The 17,797-nt window shown below is 42.6% G+C and overlaps 1 protein-coding gene across 1 annotated transcript in view; it reads left to right on the top strand.

Moving 5' to 3' along the window:
* The first annotated feature begins 469 nt into the window (after positions 1 to 469).
* The window catches only part of LOC147724659 (uncharacterized), a 1,014,146-nt gene continuing 996,818 nt past the window's right edge, over positions 470 to 17,797 (top strand). Inside the window, exon 1 of the mRNA XM_086918077.1 lies at positions 470 to 599. Within this exon, the coding sequence (XP_086774203.1) occupies positions 597 to 599 (3 nt within the window). The 5' untranslated portion in view covers positions 470 to 596. The remainder of the gene's footprint in view (positions 600 to 17,797) is intronic.

The following is a 17,797-nucleotide window of genomic DNA, read 5'->3' as shown; positions in this document are numbered from 1 at the left end:
CTGACGCCCCTATTTCTTTTCCAAAAAAGGTCCTCCTGTGCATCTCTCAGGTTGTAGAATGCCCCATTCTGCAACAGAAGAGAAGAAACTCTATGATAAAGCATGTCTCCATGGGGTACCCCTGGTGGCTGAGAGTTCTTTAAAGCAAAATGATTCTTTTCTCCTTAGGTCGACAAGAGAGTTCTTAGACTGATCCAATCGAGTCGGGCTCTATAGCTTGTGTAAGCATGAGATTTCAGTGACATCTAGCTCATGCTGTGGCTTCCGGTAGCTTCAGATTTGGTCCCAGCCTTTGCAGTGCCCTGCAGGGGAACGCTCAGGCTTCTGCAGGTAAAAGGTTTAATGTCATTGGTAAAACCTGGAGGAGGCTGAGCTGAGCATTGTGGTTTCTAAGGAGACAAATGACTGGAGGGGAAATTGTACAAGCACAAGAAACTGGACAGATCTCAAGTTCCTTCTTTTGTGAGAACTGTCGGGCAGGAGGGTGCGTTTCTGCTGCAGGACTTACCACGAAGAAGCACCCATGGATTTATTATAACATACTACAAAAGCATATTTAAACCAGAGCAAAAGGAAAGAGCAGAAGAGGAGCAAACATGGTAGGATTTTCCAATATGGTTTTTCTTATGACATCACTTCTTTTGAAACTTTGCAAATGAACAATTGTGAAGCACTCAACATTGTACGAGAAACGTCTGTGCTTTACACCACAGACAGCCAATGTAAAGCCAGTAAGTGTTATTGAGAAATCAGGGCTCTCAAATTTCCCAGGTGCTTGCGCACTTAGCTTATCTAGTCCAAGAATTTATCTGTGCAGTGGAGCTTTGCCTTCCTTTTTAACCCCATTGTTAAATCAGAGCAAGAAGTGCCAGAATTCAAATATAATTCCTTGCCTGGATAAGTTACTAGTGCATGGACCATTGACTCTTGAGTGATTTGAGAAACTAGGGGCCTTATTTATGAAGGCCTTGCGCCGCCGATGCGCCACTTTTAAAATGGGAAAAAGTGACGCACTGGCGGCGCAAGGCCTTCATAAATAAGGCCCTAGGTTTCAACATGTCTTAAGCTGGCTCATGTCACGTCATCGAACCTTGTTCTTCCCTTGCATTCTGGTACTTGTAGTTTAGTTTTTCATCAATCTCATTGTAGAACTACAGCACCCGAGGTAATCTGAACAGTTTTAGATGTTGAAGCTAAAGTAACGCCATTGCATGTTTTACTCTCCTGCAGATAAGTATCAAGTCAAAGCATAATGTTAACCTGTTCTTTAGGGGAGCACTGAAAGGTCAACCAGTGGGGGCGAGGTTAGTCTACAAATACAATGGCTTTTGTTTTACAACTCCGGGGTTGTACAGTGGTTGTTGTCTCATTTCCTCCTCACATCACCACACCACATCTGGTTGATTGGTTAGAAGTTCAGCTACATCTGCATTAACTTGTTGGTAGAATTATGTACTGCTGCTATAACACATAGCGCACTTAAGATAGCTCTCAAGGGCATATTTACAAGCCCCTATTGTCACAGGAATGACACTTTTTGAAGACGCTCCTGTGGCGATACCGGCTTTGACCTATTTACCAGGCAGTGTTAAGCCACTCGTAAATAAGGCATCCTTTCATGCTATACTTAGTGTGAAAGGGATGGGCTATGGGTGTTGCGGTAGGCGTTCCTCTGCAACACCCATTAATTTTGACGCTGCCCCCTATTTACAAGGGTTTCCGTAAATAGGGGGAAGCACCAAAATTAAGACCAAAAAACCTGTTCTTAACAAGGCAAAAGAGGAGATATGCGTTATTTCTCCCTGTTGTTGCTGTTGCTGTTTCTATGTGTGCAGTATAGACAACAATTGGTCCTCGACATAATTTTATCATTAAGAATGATCATAACATTTGGTCAAGTTGATTAACTCCACACCAAGACTAAATCTATCGTCTTAATAGCATAGAAGATACTAGCCCACAGCCTCAACAAGTGCCAATAAATCAATAAAACCAAAAGGGGGGTCCAATTGGGACAATTAATTTAATATACCATATATCAACGTATGAAGGGACAGGGGTCAGTAGGTACAGGCTTCCGCATTCCATAACGCGGTTCTAGATGGGAGGCTGCTCGCGACTGAGCGGAGCTACGGAAAAAATTCCTTTTGCTCTGACCGATGATACAGGCATTCGGTGTCAGATTCGCTTGATAAATATTTTTGACAAAGAAACACCAGTGAACAAACGCATTGGTATAACTTTGGATACTTACATACTGTGGGTGCGGACCAATCGTCGCACTTTGTCTGGTCAAGGCACCACGGAAGGGTGCCCAACGGTTTTTTAATTGACGTGCACTTTGAGAGATATTCCCCTATTACCCCGTCCTGATGAAGACCCGTTGTTGAGGACTTGAACCACCCACTACATGGTTGGGTCGAAACGTCGACGACACTCCCCTTTGGGAGCCTGTACCTACTGACCCCTGTCCCTTGTCCACCCCCATTCCCCTTTTTCCTGGCAATCTTATTGCCAACGGTGCAATTTAAGGACCAAGGAATTGTAAATAGCATTTTGCAAGTAAAAAAGAAGTATTTTTTACAAGCATTATCTAGGACAGGCTCAATGTTTCTTTGTATATAAATGATCTACACTGTTCTTTCTGATCTTTCTTGATCATTCACTTGAGCACATACTTTATCTTTCTCTGTGCACGTTCTCTCTTTTTTAGGAAAATGTATTTTGCCTTATGATTTGTGTAAATATATGTATATAGTTGCATTGATCTTCATACGTTGATATATGGTATATTAAATTAATTGTCCCAATTGGACCTCCCTTTTGGTTTTATTGATTTATTGGCACTTGTTGAAAATTTTTTTGAGGCTGTGGGCTAGTATCTTCTATGCTATTAAGACGATAGATTTAGTCTTGGTGTGGAGTTAATCAACTTGACCAAATGTTATGATCATTCTTAATGATAAAATTATGTCGAGGACCAATTGTTGTCTATACTGCTGAATACCCAGGTCCTTGGACTATAGTGGGTCAACCCCTGTTACATAACAGTTTCTATGTGTGCTGCACGCATAGAAACAGCAAAACGCCATGCATCATTTTTTTTTGTGCCGGAAGGTGTCACTTCCTCCACATAAACAATAATTCCCCCCAACGCAGGGGCCTTTTGCTCTAGGGTGCAAAGGTGCCTTCGTTGGTGCTAGTCAGCTAAAATTAGCACGAGCACAGAGGGGAAAAGCAGGTCTGCACCGTACTGCTGTAAATACGATACCGCCCTGTGATTCAGAAGTGTGGCGCACACCATTAAGCCAAAAAGGCAACACCATCACTTCTTTGTAAATATGCCCCTCAGTTACATGTGAAAACAATCGTTGGATGCTGGTGCTAATTTATTTTAACCCAATGTAATTTAAAGACTACGACAAGTAAAATAGAAAGAAAAGCCTTGATGTAGATGAGTTACTCGCACATGGAAAGAGGAAACTAAAGTGGTGGTTTATTGACAATTTACAAAAGCAAAGGTTGTGTTTAAGGTCCCAATATGTTAGGTAAAGCAGGAAAAAGCTATGTATATGATTAGATTTAGGAATATTGTAGTGCAGGGCAGCGAGGCAAGTCACCTTCGGCTCATTCCTGCCCTTTTCCCCTGCGCTGGTGCTGTTTTGGCAGCCTGGAGCCAACAATGGCACCACTTGCACCACGGTGGGGCACCTTCCTGCACAAGAATAATCCTGAGAGGCTTTTTCCTCCTTCTAAATGTGCTGCAGAATGTAGCACACTTAGAAAGAGGAACAAATGAGGAGAAATAAAGATATTTCTCCTCATTACTCCTCTACTGGGAAAGCGTTGCATTTTGGCGCATTTCCATGATTACAAGTCCTTGTAAATCTGGGAATGCATTAAAATCCATGAGAGTTGCGTGGGAGCACCCACCGCAATGCCCATGGAACGTCTTCCCAGGGCAGAGTAGGGCAACGCAGCGATTTGCGCTGCGTTGCCTTACTCCGGATTTATGAAGCCACTCAAATCCACGTAAAGTGGCCTTCTGCGGCTTCAGAAATCTGTCAAAGAGGTTTGTGTTGTGCATGTAATGCAAACCTCTCATAAATATACCTCTCCTTTTTTAGGGTAGTATGGCATGGTTGCCCATTTTTACTTACATCATTAAGTAGAGAGTTTCATAAAGCAGACCTTGGTTAGGCTATATTCTGAAGTGCGGAGGACACAAGAAGAGTGTTGAAGACATGCTTTTAGAAAGATTTCCATGTAAAAGAATAGACAAGTTTAAAACTAGAAAATTAATAGTAGTATTATTAAAATAAAAATTTTAATATGTAATAATGAAGCAAAATACCAAATGTAAACATGTCTACATTCAGATATTTTCTAAACGAATTGTCTAATTTTAAACAAACGCAAAATTCTAAGTTATCCAACCCACTCCCTTATTTTCAATGCCTCCTTCCCCAAATGCCACCACCTTTCGAACTCAGCCTCTTCACATACCATGTTATATTTGTTTATTTGGTAACTTCCCTGCTTTGTTGGGGGAATACCCACTTTATACCCTGATTCCCATTGCCCTACCTTCCCCATTGGCCTTTACTCTGCCCTCTCTGCCTCAGTTACCCCAAGACACTGATTACTTCTCCATGCCTTTCTTCATCGCCATATTTTTGGTGCTCTCTCCAGTTCACTTATGCTGTCTGCTAGGCCCCAAGACAAGGCCGTAACCAGGAGTATATGTTTTAGGGGGCAATTACAAGGACACGATAATGAGGAGGGGGCGCAAGTCAGGTGAGGTAGATATTTGAAAAAAAATACTGTATTACTAGTGAAATTTTAAAACAGTTTTGTTTTTAGGTGAAACAGGGCGACAAATGGCTTATTTTTAAGCGTGCTAGTCAAAAACTAACATAGTTTAAAGGCATGCAAACAGTGGCATCACAGGTTCTCCAAGAACTCCAGTTTTGAGAAAAGTAGATTATTAGTTGGGATGGTTATGACACCTCATCAAGTAATAATGTCACTATTCTGTGTCAAGTTCAGTTACGGTTCTTTAAATCAGACGGGGTCTCCAACCAATGGTTTGTGAGCTGCTGTAGCTCTCCAGCTCCCTTTGAGTAACTCTGAGTAACTCACCTGTGTCCATCTCAGCGTATTATTTTAGAAAGCTTTGGTTTGGTTGAATTATTATACATATTTAAAAATGAGATTTTACAATACTAATAATATTAGGAGCTCTCAATGCGTTTCCTTGAACATAAGTAGCTCTCAGTACAGAAATTGTTGGACATGTCATTATTTGTCTCAGTCTGTGGCACAGACCAGTCAGGCTTAACTCAAAGGAAAACAAATGTTAAGCAGTTATCAGTATCAAACCTGTCAATAAGTAAGAAACACAACACAATAAAAGCCCCACTCCAATTTATAAAAATAGTATATAGTTGTATCTTTAAATATATCAAAAATGCAAATATGGGCTTCAGGCTCTATGCCCAAAAAACATTATCTTTTGATTTTGGCTTGCAAGTTGCAGTTCTTTAGGGAGAAATAGCACACTCTAGCACCAGCCAAGGGTCCAGGACCCTTGAGGGACTAGGACTCAATCTCACGGGCTACTCCAGAGATGTCCAGGGCAAATCCAGTGGCTACTGGTGAGTTGGGTACTTTGTAGGTGCAGGTTTTCTTTAGCTTTTGTGCCCCTGAAGCTTAACAGGTGGCTACCCAACTAGTCCTTGGAGTCCATTCACTGGTCCTTGGCACAAGTGGGAGCAGGTCCAGCCCTCGGCATCTTTCACAGTGTAGTCGGCAGTAGGTGCAGTCTATCTTTCTCTGCAGTCCTGGTTCAGCAGGTGCAGTCTTCCTGAGTGCAGGCTTTCTTTCAGAGGTCCACATTAGATGCAGCCCTCCTCATCCTTTCTGAGTCCAGCAGTGTGCTTATGCTGGAAGCCAGCAGTGCCACTTTTATACTAATTTCGTGTTTGTGGCTGGGGAGGATTACCTAGCCAGTGGAGCCACAGTTCTTTTCCTCTGCAGTGCATTGTAGTTGTCTATATTTATTTCCCAGCACTTCCAAAGATCACCAGCCAACACTGCTTGGAGGTGAGTGCCTAATATATTGGAAAGTATTGGGGTCACTCGCTGACCTCACTCCCTCTGTACAGAGTAGGGCTGCTATACACAGTTTTGCCAAAGCTGCTTTTAGTCCACAGTCCCATTTGCCTGCTTCTGCTGCCTGCTAGACTTGAGCAGACAATGGTGTAGTGAATTGCATCTCATATCAGCCAGTAGACCAGGAGTGAAGGGGGCATCCATCCTTTACTCAGCAAATGACTGACAGGGGATGAGGCAGAGGCTGAGTGCCAAGGAAAGGGACTGCACTGGACAAGCTCTTGCTTTACTTTGTTTGCAGACAGTTATCATCACTCAACACCAAACAGGCGGCTCCTCTCTGCCCTGGTGATATGGCTGCTGTGCAAGTCATTTACTGCGCCTGCTGCCTTCCTAAGCATGCATCCTCAGCTTCCGTGCTGCCTCAGTGGCCCACTGTGCAGCCTGGTGGTGCTGCAACGAATGTAGTAGGATTCCAGCTGCACTGTTTCTGCATGCACCAGTGCCTGCCAGTGCCTACAGGTCCACTCCTGAAGCTTGTCTATGCCAGGGTGTCCAAGGTTGAAAAGATGTAGAATAAACTATAAGTGATATTGATGCAACATGAAATAACAAGTAACTGGTAACAAGGCCTTCACTGAGAACTCTAATATACGTAATGCATGCAAGTCTACTATGAAATCAAAGAAGAAAATAAGAAACCTGAACTAACCAAGAACACAAAGTATAAACGAATGCAGAGTACATTTATCGTAATCAAATTTCTGTTTCATGCTAGACCAAGGATCAACATCAGCCTGAATAATAAAAAAACACTACTATTCTTAAAATACATCTTACATACATGTTTAAATTCTTCCTATACTGCTTTGATAGAAAAGTATTGTTTATTTGTAATGGATTAATTAGCCCTAACTTGTCACAGCATCCATGCCATTTATCTAATTCCCATTTGCGAGGCCAGAGGTTCGGTGTGCCATTTGTGGGCCCTGACTGGCAATATAACCTGTCTCATATGGGGAAAGGTCATGCCAAGGTGTAGAACGTGGCTAGTATGCCGGATGTCCGTTCAATTACAGAACGCAATTTCTAAGTGCTGTAAATAGCGTTCCTTGGGGTAGGACCCAAGGGAAAGGGCCTAAATTCCCTTTGTGAGTAATCCAACGTTCCTGAGGTCCAGTTTATTTAATTTGCATACTCTCTGTGCAGAATAGCGTACATAAATACAGCAGAAGCAGCTAACAGTGCAGAAGACAGGGAAGAACTAGAAAACAATTGTGGAGAATGGAAAGGTGGGCTCGTATGAAGTATACTTTTAAGCTAACTGGGACAAACGTGGAATAACTTAACTAGGGCATACAAATCTAAAATGTATACGTACCATAGCTAGCAAGTGGCTAGTGTGTCGTAGCTACAAATGGTATTTTAGTAAAATCAGGCAGTCAAAGCTAGCGGTTATGGAGCACATCTAACAAATAACCCTGTAGGTTGTTACATTGTGTGTTGAGCTGCATTACAGAATTAATAATTCCACTTTGCAAGATTTCATTTCGAGATGCATGTTCAGCACGCCCGCTACCACATGAAAACACCCGCGTGGAGCGCAGCACAGTTAACTAAGGGGCAGATTTACAAGCCTCCTGCGCCACCAGTACGTCACTTTTTGTGATGCACCAGAGGCGCATTTTGCTGCTCCATATTTACAAAAACAATCTCCCCATGAAGCAAGCATCCTTGCAACATGGTGCAAGGGTGCCTGCGCTGGCGCATGGCAGCAGTTTATGCGCTAGCACAGAGGAGAGCACAGGAATACGACATATTATTGTAAATATGTCGCATTTCTGTGCTTTAGAAGTGCTGCAGTTTGGTGCAGCGAAGGGCATGCGTTGCCGCCCTGTGGCACTTCCTTGTAAATCTGCCCCTAAATGTCTACGGAATTGAACCTGTATAGAAATAAATATATGGCTATAGTTCATTTAACAAACAGAGACTCTGATCAACATGAAAAAGAAATGCATCATTTATATGAGTAACTATTCGCAAGTAGGAAACCAAAAAATAAGATTGGTTACTAGGAAAACATTCTTGTATTAGTACAGGTAAAGTATTGGAAAGTCAGTGATGTAGGAGGCTTTGAAGGTTGTATTGTATTCTAATTGCATTTATATAGTGCTTACTCCGCCTGACAAGGCGTCAAATCGCTTTTTCGGCGAGTAGATGCTACTCTTGGACCCATAGAGGATTATTGTTGAATTAGCACAGTGAAACATGCAAGTACATTTTAAGTGGTGGATAGGTTACTCAGTTATTTGGAATGATAGCAGAAGGATAGAGGAGGATAAAAGGTTTGTATTTATATAGCGCTTGTTACCCCTGATGGGGTGTTGACGCATGCTATTCAGGAAGTCTTAAAGTATTAGTGGTGAAATATGAAGTAATTTCAGTGGTGGATATTAGTCAGTTATTTGGAGTGACAAGGATAGCGGAGGGATAAAAGGGGAAGAAATGTTTGCATTCATATAGCACATGTTACCCCTGATGGGTGTTGAAGCGCTTTTCTGGCGAGTAGCACGCCACTCCGGAACCCATAAAGGATTAGTGGTGAATTAGTATAGTTGAATATGGAATTTGAGAAGTGAACATGTTAGTCTGTTAATTTTAATTGAAAAGGATAGCGGTGGGATAAAAGAGTGAAAGATGTTTTTTTGTTTTTGTTGTTTTTAGCTGTAGGAGGAGGCTTTTGGATGAGTAAAAAAGAGTTTTGGAGGGGAGGAGTCCGAGGGAAGAGTTTAGAAAGGTTTGTTTTAGGGGATCGGTATATTAAAAGAAGTGTCAGATGATGCAAGGAGGAGTAGAGTAGGAGCGAGTCTAGAAAGGGGTATTTTGGGGATCAGCAGCCCAACTTTGCATCACAGTTAAGGGCAAGGCTTGTGCAACTTCTGTTGCCTTTTCTTTGCTGCTTATTTATATAATGTGAACATGAGTGACCCAAGATGCAAGTCACTGAACATCCAAACAAGCCTCGGACATCCCACTCGAAGTTGATATCATCGGCTGGTTCATACTCTTGAGGATGTTCCTGTGACAGGTCATTGTCCAGTGGGATTTGTCCCTGTACCACCACTCTCAACCTGAGAAGTTGCAAGAACGTCAGGGTGCCTTACAGTTTTGCTGTTGCTACTTCATGGAAGAGCCAGTTCCACAACTGATTGCAATGATCCCTGGGTGTCCAGGTCAATTAGAGCCATAACAAAAGATTGAAGCCTTCAGAGAGGCCATACTCTGAAGTCTCAGCACCCGTCTGGTTCCCTTTGGGACATCTATGGACTCTAAAGTTCTACATAGGCTTCAAGTCCTTTGTATGGTCTGTGCCTCCAATACCCACCTCATTTCCTGACCAATGCCTGGGCCAACATATTCTGGCACCAAAAATCCATCCCGGTCCATGCAACATTGACCCTGGCACTGACACTGCGGGAGGATGACTTCATTACTATCATCCTCTCCGACTCTAAGTCAAATCCATCTTAGCCTCAACTAAAGTTTTGTCTCAACAACGTACTGATGCACTCATCACAGTGCATTCTGACTCAGACAGAACCTTGCATTTGTCTCAAAGCCACACCTGAGTGTTCCATCAACTGTTTGGTCCGGACACTGATCACAATCAACCAGCTTTTGGGGATGGCAGTGGTAATTAAGGGGAGTATTTTTCTCATTGTTGTGATGATGAGAATTTATACCTGGATTTGAAGGATTCCTTCAAACCAGAATACTGGGTTGTGTTTTCTCAATGTCCGCTAACCAAAGAGAATGCCTCCTTTGCCATGGTAGTGAGATGTCTAGCAGATTTTGAAAACAACTGCCACCTATGGCAGTCATAACCAATGTACTTACATAGATTTTGCAACCAGCAAAAAGTTCATCAGAACCATTACTTCCATTTGAAGAAGCACTGACTGACCTGGTTTAGGCCTTATTCTGTGCTCCAGTGAACAGGCAGTTTGCCAGATGCCACATACCGGCAAAAGGCAACAGAGATTTTTGATGCAGCATCCTTCAGTGGAGAGTTTGGTGGTTCAAGCTTCCACCAGTAGGGTGAACCCCACTTCTTTTCCCACGACTCCTCGTGACTGACTCAAAACAAACTGAGACTTTTGCTAAGTGAATGTTTTCCTCAGTCACTCTGATAAGAGAATGCCATCTGCTTGCTGCAGGGATATTCCCATGTTGGGAAATGGTTGGAGAAATCTTGCTGGTGGCCTCTAAGCAATTTAAGGCCAATTTGGCTCAATTATCCAGGATGGTCAGGATGCCGGGTACATCATCGGCTCTGGACTGCACATTACTGACTTCTTGGGCAGAACAGTTGGCACTAGCGTGGTGCTTCTGCAGAATGCTTGGATGCAATGTATGGGTTTTTCTGTGGTTGTGCAAGATTCATTTTCTCTTTATGCATGATCACCCCCAAGTATTTGGACTGATGGTTCTGTCCGATTTTTTTGACTCTGCAACTGCACTGAGTCCTGCAAAACAGTCCTCAATGCTAGTGCTCTGACACTTTCAAAGTATATGTCTAATTGGCTCACTCACAATTTGCATGAGTTAACTTACTTATAAGTCTTTAGTATATGGTACAAGGGGTACCAAGGGCCTGCAAATTGAAGTGTCCCTCGTGGACTAGAGCAATTATTGTGACACCACGATTGTGGCAAAGCAAAGCCTGACTCCCAGTCACCATTGCTAGCTAGAAGAGCAGTTTACACTGCAAACTCGACTTTGCCATTTAAAGTAATGTCAAAGCCCAAGCCTTCCTCCTTGATATATATGTCGCCCTAAGGAGCCCTAAGGCAGGGTGATGTATGTTAAAAAGTAGGATGTGAGTTTTTTCATGCCCTGACAGTAAAAAACACACAAATTCTCATCTTAACTGTGGAAAGGCTAGTAGCCTTATTAGTGAGCACAAAGTTATACACTGACAACTCAGCAGGGCTAACTTCTGAATGGGACTACTAAATATAGTACTTCAAATTATCAAAATAATTTTTGCATTAAACCCAACTTGTAGCTCAAGTCGAATTTATGTAACTTTTGCATAAATGGTAACTTTAGAAAGTTGCCACTTTGTTGCCCAAAGTTTCCCAGTGACCGTTTACGCTGCACATAAGTTCTCAAGACAGACTTCGGCCCTTTTTTGGGGAGGTGTGAATGACTCTTAGGAAATAACACAAAGGATCTACCAAAGGAGGAGGAGTGACCTCTTCCTGGCGGGAAGGCCAAACAGAGTGGGAGGCCAAAAGTCGAGCTTCAAAGTGGAATCCATCTTTGAAGGGCAAATGGAAGGCACACACAAGAGGGTCTGCTCTTTAGTTTTAGCAGACAGGCTGGCATCCTGGACAGAGAGGGAGAAACTGTTGCCAAACTGTTTTTTCTTCAGTGGGCATGTAGGCTCCAGGTAGCCACACCTCTGGATGGGGCTAGGGAGCTCCATACACCAAGAGAAGGGGTCTTCCATGTTGTGAGTGGGCAGAATGTTGCATTCTGGGCTAGCCAGATGCCACACTTCGCTTGAAGTCATCAGTAGGCAGGAGATAACATGGTAGCCCATTGGCTAGTAGTAACCCCACCCGAAGTCAATAAATGCCATAAAAGGGGCACCCTGGCACCTAAACCTCAGGTCCCAACCCTCAGTTAAAGGGAACTGCTGGTTGTGCTGTAAACCGAGTCCAGTAGATCAGTGGCAACTGGTTTTTGGCTGGACTTCACCCGTACTTCTAGGGACACCGATCCTTCAGGCCAAATTTGTTCCACCGTGTTCGTGGACCAAGAGGTGGCCATAGGAAGACCCCAGTTAAGCATCTTTAACCACATCAATGCTTATGACATTCATCGTCAATGCTGACTTTTTTAAAATCCCATTGTTCATGACGAGCTGAGCTCGTCATGAGTGTATCATCATGACGAGCCCAGCTTGGCATGAGCGTCCAAGGAGTTAAGCATCTTCAGCATCCTGCATCTCTTGCATCAAGATCACTCCATTGGTTCTTATGGTGGCTCGCCCATCGACCATCGAGAAGGATGGGAGATTGCTTTAACTGCCAGATCGCTGTTCTACTGGACTTTTAGGCTCTTGTGACGGGCTCCTTGTGAGAGTTGGTTGCTTCAAAAGTGCCATTATAGCAGTTTTTAAGTTACATGCGGTGGGTAACCATGACCTGCGAGTAATTGTAGATTACAATAATTTATTGCGCTAAGTGAAAATATGTGATTTATTATTTATTTAAAAATTCCTTTCTTTCGCATCCTCCAGTGGACTTTTTGTCATTGAGATCTATATTTAAAGATACAAATACTTTTTATAAACTGGTGTGGGATGTTTATTATGCTTTCTTCTTATTCAACTGTTTTGGAACTTCTAAATGCTTTACACTTGTTCTTATGATAAAACTCTGAGCCACAGCTACCCTGGACTTAGCTAAGGTTTTACAGGCAAACCTGACTGGACCTAATACAGAATTGTGCCTTTATTACATGGGGAGGTTGTACAACCAGTCCATATTATATACCACTTTCCTCACAGATGGACCTCACCTGTTTGACATGAAGGCCAACTTGGTGTTGTATTATTTTACAGACAGCCAAGCCATAGTTCATTCCCTAGTACTTTCTTCCCTTTCAAGACAGTTTCTACAACATTTTCGCCTCTTTTGAGGCTACTCCAGAGGGTTGGCATACAGCGCTTGCCAAGGAATACTGCCCCCACAACAGGTACCCCAGTCCTTTTGGGGTCAGGGGCAGTGATCAAGCAGACAACACCCAGACCATCAGGGACAGCAACACTGCCCCTCTAGTGTCAAACTCAAATGAACTTTAGTTTGCACTTGGTGGCACACAATCCTCCTGTGGGAGGTAGGATGAGATATTTCCTAGAATGGTGGCAACAGACATCCGACAGGTAAGTTCTACAGATCGTTCAATGAGGCTATGCCCTGTCATGCCTTTTATACCTGCTCCCCCTTTCATCATTTTCGCACATCTCTTAGATAAGCACCTGGTTCCAAGAGGTGCAGGCTCTTTTGAGCGAAAGTGCGGATCCTGCCAGAAAATAGGGATTCTCTTTTACTCCCCTTATTTAATCATTCCGAAGAAGGATAAAGGCATTCGTCCTATTTTATATCTCCACCCTCTGATTGCCTTCTTGAAGAAGTATAAATTCAGGATGCTCACGTTGACTCATGTTCTGTCTCCCCTGGACCCAGGCAACTGGATGATGGCTTTGGAACTGCAGGATGCTTGCTTTCATATACCAGTTTTGCAATTCCAGAGATATTACCTTCGGTTCAAACTGGGCCAGGAGCATTTTCAGTTTGCTGTGCTCTCCTACCACCTCACCTGTGGCTCTAGGGTGTTCACAAAAGTAATGGCGGTGGTCACAGCACACCTTTGAAGGCAGGGGATCCCAGTTTTCCCTTACCTTGACAACTGGCTGTTTAAGGCAGACTTGCCACAGTCTGATGTAAATCACCTCCAGATAATGGTGAACGTTCTGACATCATTTGGGTTCATGATCAACATGCCAAAGTTCCACCTGACTATTACGAAGAGCCTCCCTTTCATTAGAGCTATCTTGGGTACGGTACTGCTTTTGGATCTGTTCTAAAGATTAGGAAGCTGCAGTAAGAAGTATCCATCAGAAGAACAAGTCACTTACCTTTGGATACACTCTTTCTGGTGGATGCTTTAACTAACTGCAGATTCCTCACTGCCCTCCCTCCTCCCAGTTCTGTGAATTGTCTTTGTTCAATCTAAAAAAGTACCAATTTAGCAATCTGTAAACAGATATCGCTGATTAATTCTAGGATTCACATCTGAGTGCTCGGGCAGAGTCAAGAAAGACACTGATGTCAGCGTGCAGAAGTGGCTCTTACATGAAGCGCTGTTCATCACTTCTGGGGTGGAACAAAATTGGCACAGAGCTGTACAATGGCAGCTACTGCACGAGATCAATGCAAATCAATCTTCTGTTTCCAGTCTGGCACCTGAGAATATTTTAAAGGTGAGGAATCCGTGGCTAGATGGAGTATTCACTAGAAAAAGCATTACCAAAAGTAAGTAACTGTTATTTACAGAAACTTGAAAGCACCAGATTAATGTTGTGAAGTATAACACGGGAGCAAGGGTGGATGGATTAGTGAGTGAAAGAATGAGTGGATGAAACGATGGGTGGATGGATGGATGAGTGGGTGAAAGGATGGCTGAAAGAAAGGATAGACAGATGAGTCGGGGAAGTATGGGTGGATGAAAGGATAGATTGATAGGTGGGTGATAGTATGGGTGGAAGAAAGGATGAAAGAATGAGTTGATGAAAGGATGCATGAACGTAGGAAAAATGGGTGGGTAAAAGGATGGGTGTGTGGTGAAAGGATGAGTGGGTAAAAGGATGGATGAGTGGGTAAAAGGATGGATAGTGGGTAAAAGGATGGAAGGGTGAAAGGATGGATGGATGAGTAAGTGAAAGGATGGGTAGATGAGTGGGTGAAAAGATGGGTGGGTAAGATGATAGGTGGGTGGACGAAAAGATGGCAGAGTAAATGGGGATCTGAGAGGACGGATGTATGTATGGATATATGGATTAATGGATCGATGAGTGAATGGCAGAGCAAATGGAAATCTAAGAGGATGGATTGCTGGATGAAAGGATGGCAGATAAAATGGAAATCTGAGAGGATTAGTGGGTGAAAGGATAGGAGAGTAATTGATAATTTGAGAGGATGGAAGGATGGCATAGTGAATGGAAATCTGAGAGGATAGATGAATGAATGGGTAAAAGGATCAATTGATGTATAAAAGGCTTTATTGATAGAGGGATAAGTCAAATGGAGAGCTCTTCTAGGGAGGTTCGGGCACCCTTGCTAGCTTGCTTGGTGCCATCAGAGCTTGGGTTCAAAATGGGGGGTATTTTAATTTTCTGGCTACTCCCCTGGTCTGCAGTTAGAGTTGCAACCAGAAAAGGTATAAACAGAAAGTAAGTACCTTATCCTTTTATTTATTTGTATTATATATGTTTGTTTGAGTTGATGACCCCTCCACCTTTAAAAAAGCGATTTTGTGCAGCTTCTATATAATTTTTTTAAAACATTTTCTGATCTTTCGTGGGTAGTTAAATATAAAATGACGCCTGCACCACTTTGTAAACACCCACATACGCAATGATGCATGCACACAATTTTTTGAGGCCATACTGCACAGCATTTGTCAATGCTTCACAGCATCGCAAAACGCAGTGGCCTCATAGGTCCAAATTTGAGACCTACTGGCTTTGCCAATAATTGTTTTAAACAGATTTTCTATCGTGAATATTTTTTACATCAAAAGCGTTTAGTGCCGACTCACTGGAGACACAATGGGAAGTGTTTCCTCAGCAGTCACGCAGGCTTCAGCCTTCCAAGAACAGAAATCAAATACGAATCGGGTGCATCTGGAGCCTCTTTTCTACTATCGTAAATGAGTCTTCCATCTCAGGTTGTAACAACTTCAGAAATGAGCAGGTACTTGGAAATATGTCAGTAGCAAAAACCACAATAATTGTTTGTATTTTTTAAAAAGCAATGATCAAAGTTAGATTTTTCAGAATGTTCTTCCTGCGGTGGACAAGGCACACATTGAACGTAAAAATACTTTTGTACGTAAAATACATTCATTTAAATAAAGTTCCTGGGAAAACTACATTTTAAACACAAACAGCACACGTGATCATGCTTGTGATGTGGAAACATCACTCACGTGATCATCTGCGTGCGACAGAAGGTAAGCATGCCTGAAGTACACTACACCCTCTTTATTTAAAGTTAGGGGCCATCATAAAGGGAAGACTCAGCTAACAATTCCCAGCAGGACTGTAGTCATAGTTATAGAATGGTCGCTTGCTGATGGATGAATGTACACCACGATACACAAGAGTTAGGAAAGTAGGGATCTAGGTCCTGAAGAAAGCCTGGGACACCGAGTGGGGCATGCTAATGGCTGAAACATGTCAACCCATAACGATGGAGGTATAATGGTCAGTCCCATGCATCTCTATAGATTTTAACCATCCCTTAGGCTCACCCATAAAACTATCCTGCGACGTGAAAGAAACAAAAACAAAAAACTTATCTTGAAAGCAAAATCCTGCTTCCTCAGATCTCAACTAGACAAAGCAAAAACAATCCAAGTAAACTCTTCAACATTAACAGACAACAAACCAACCCTCAAATGAAACTATCTCAAACCCCTTATGTGAGAGATGTGAGGAGTGCTCTCAATTCTTCACAGATAAGATCAAGAAGATAGAACAGTCGTTGACTAATGAATCTATTGACATGCTGTCATTTTCAACATCACTACCTGACTATTACGAGAGCTCCTCTGACAGCTCAGTGGACCCCCCACATCCCTCCTCCATCACCACAGAAACCAAAAAACAAAGCCACCTGGAATGAATTATGGCCAGTTAATGTAGTCGAGATCACCAAAATCATCTCTAGTACGAAGACTACTGTCCACATCCTGGGCCCAATCCCTTCCTCCCTCATCAAATATATCACACTCCTTATCTCACATCTCTGGTCCTCAATAATCAACTCTTCCATGTCAGTTTACATCCACAGATTTAGAGGCATTCAATGAATAGTGCATACAGTCCATAGGTTAGTAACCATGAGAGTAATCATCTTTAATTTTCCGTTCTTTTTCTTATCAATGCGGTGACATGCGTTTCGTCCTATGGACTTTTTCAAGGCTGCAAACAACATATATACATATAAAACACAAATACAGTCTGGAGTCAGACATCACATATTCATAAACAGCAGTCCAGGTTCTCATGACAAATTGTCTGTGTACAGCGACAACCTTTTGGTCCCAAAGTCATGCTGGATAAAAGAACAGGGACAAACCACCAGACACATTGTTTGTGGAATTAAACACTTATATAAGGTATATATATTGAGCATGCTGCAAATTGCAGACCAGAGAGAGGGCCGAAAGCTTAAAGTCTCAATAGTGCATTTTCAAATACTCCCCTATTGCATTACAAGTGGAATACAGAGTGACAGGTCTATCACCTTTCCATGTTGACACCGTGCTGTGCCATGCATGTATGTAGAGTGAAAACATGCCTCCGTAATTCTGACGAAATAAATTACTTCTTACCCCGACAAATGGGAAGTGAAAACAAGCCGGAAAGATAAAGCGGCATCAATTCCTAGCACGTACTGAACGCCATACCATAGTACTGGTAGAAAATTTGTAAAAACCGTTAGTGCAAAATAACAACCCTATTAAAAGACCAATCCTCCTAGGTCTCCTCTGCCAAATCTGGAGAAACAGTGTAACAAACTCTCCAAGTATACATACACCATAATGAGACCAATATGAGAATAAATACCTTATCTGCTATCGTACTGAGTAACCATAATGCTCCTTATACACCTTCAAATTCCGAAATCCATAGCATGAGTGCAAACGGTAATTACAACCAAAAAAGTTATCAACTCTTCCATGCCACAAGGTGCAGTTCCAGACTGCCTGAAATCCACTCCTCCAGAAAAATGGAGCGGACTCCGAAGTTCTGAACAACTTTCGTCTGGTGGCCAACCTACCCCTTCTGACTAAAGCACTAAAAAAATGCATACTACCACAA

This window comes from Lissotriton vulgaris, chromosome 4_1, assembly GCF_964263255.1.
Source record: "Lissotriton vulgaris chromosome 4_1, aLisVul1.2, whole genome shotgun sequence".
NCBI lineage: Eukaryota > Metazoa > Chordata > Amphibia > Caudata > Salamandridae > Lissotriton > Lissotriton vulgaris.
The sequence above is the reverse complement of the archived record's forward strand: the minus strand, read 5'-3'. Positions and strand labels throughout refer to the sequence as shown.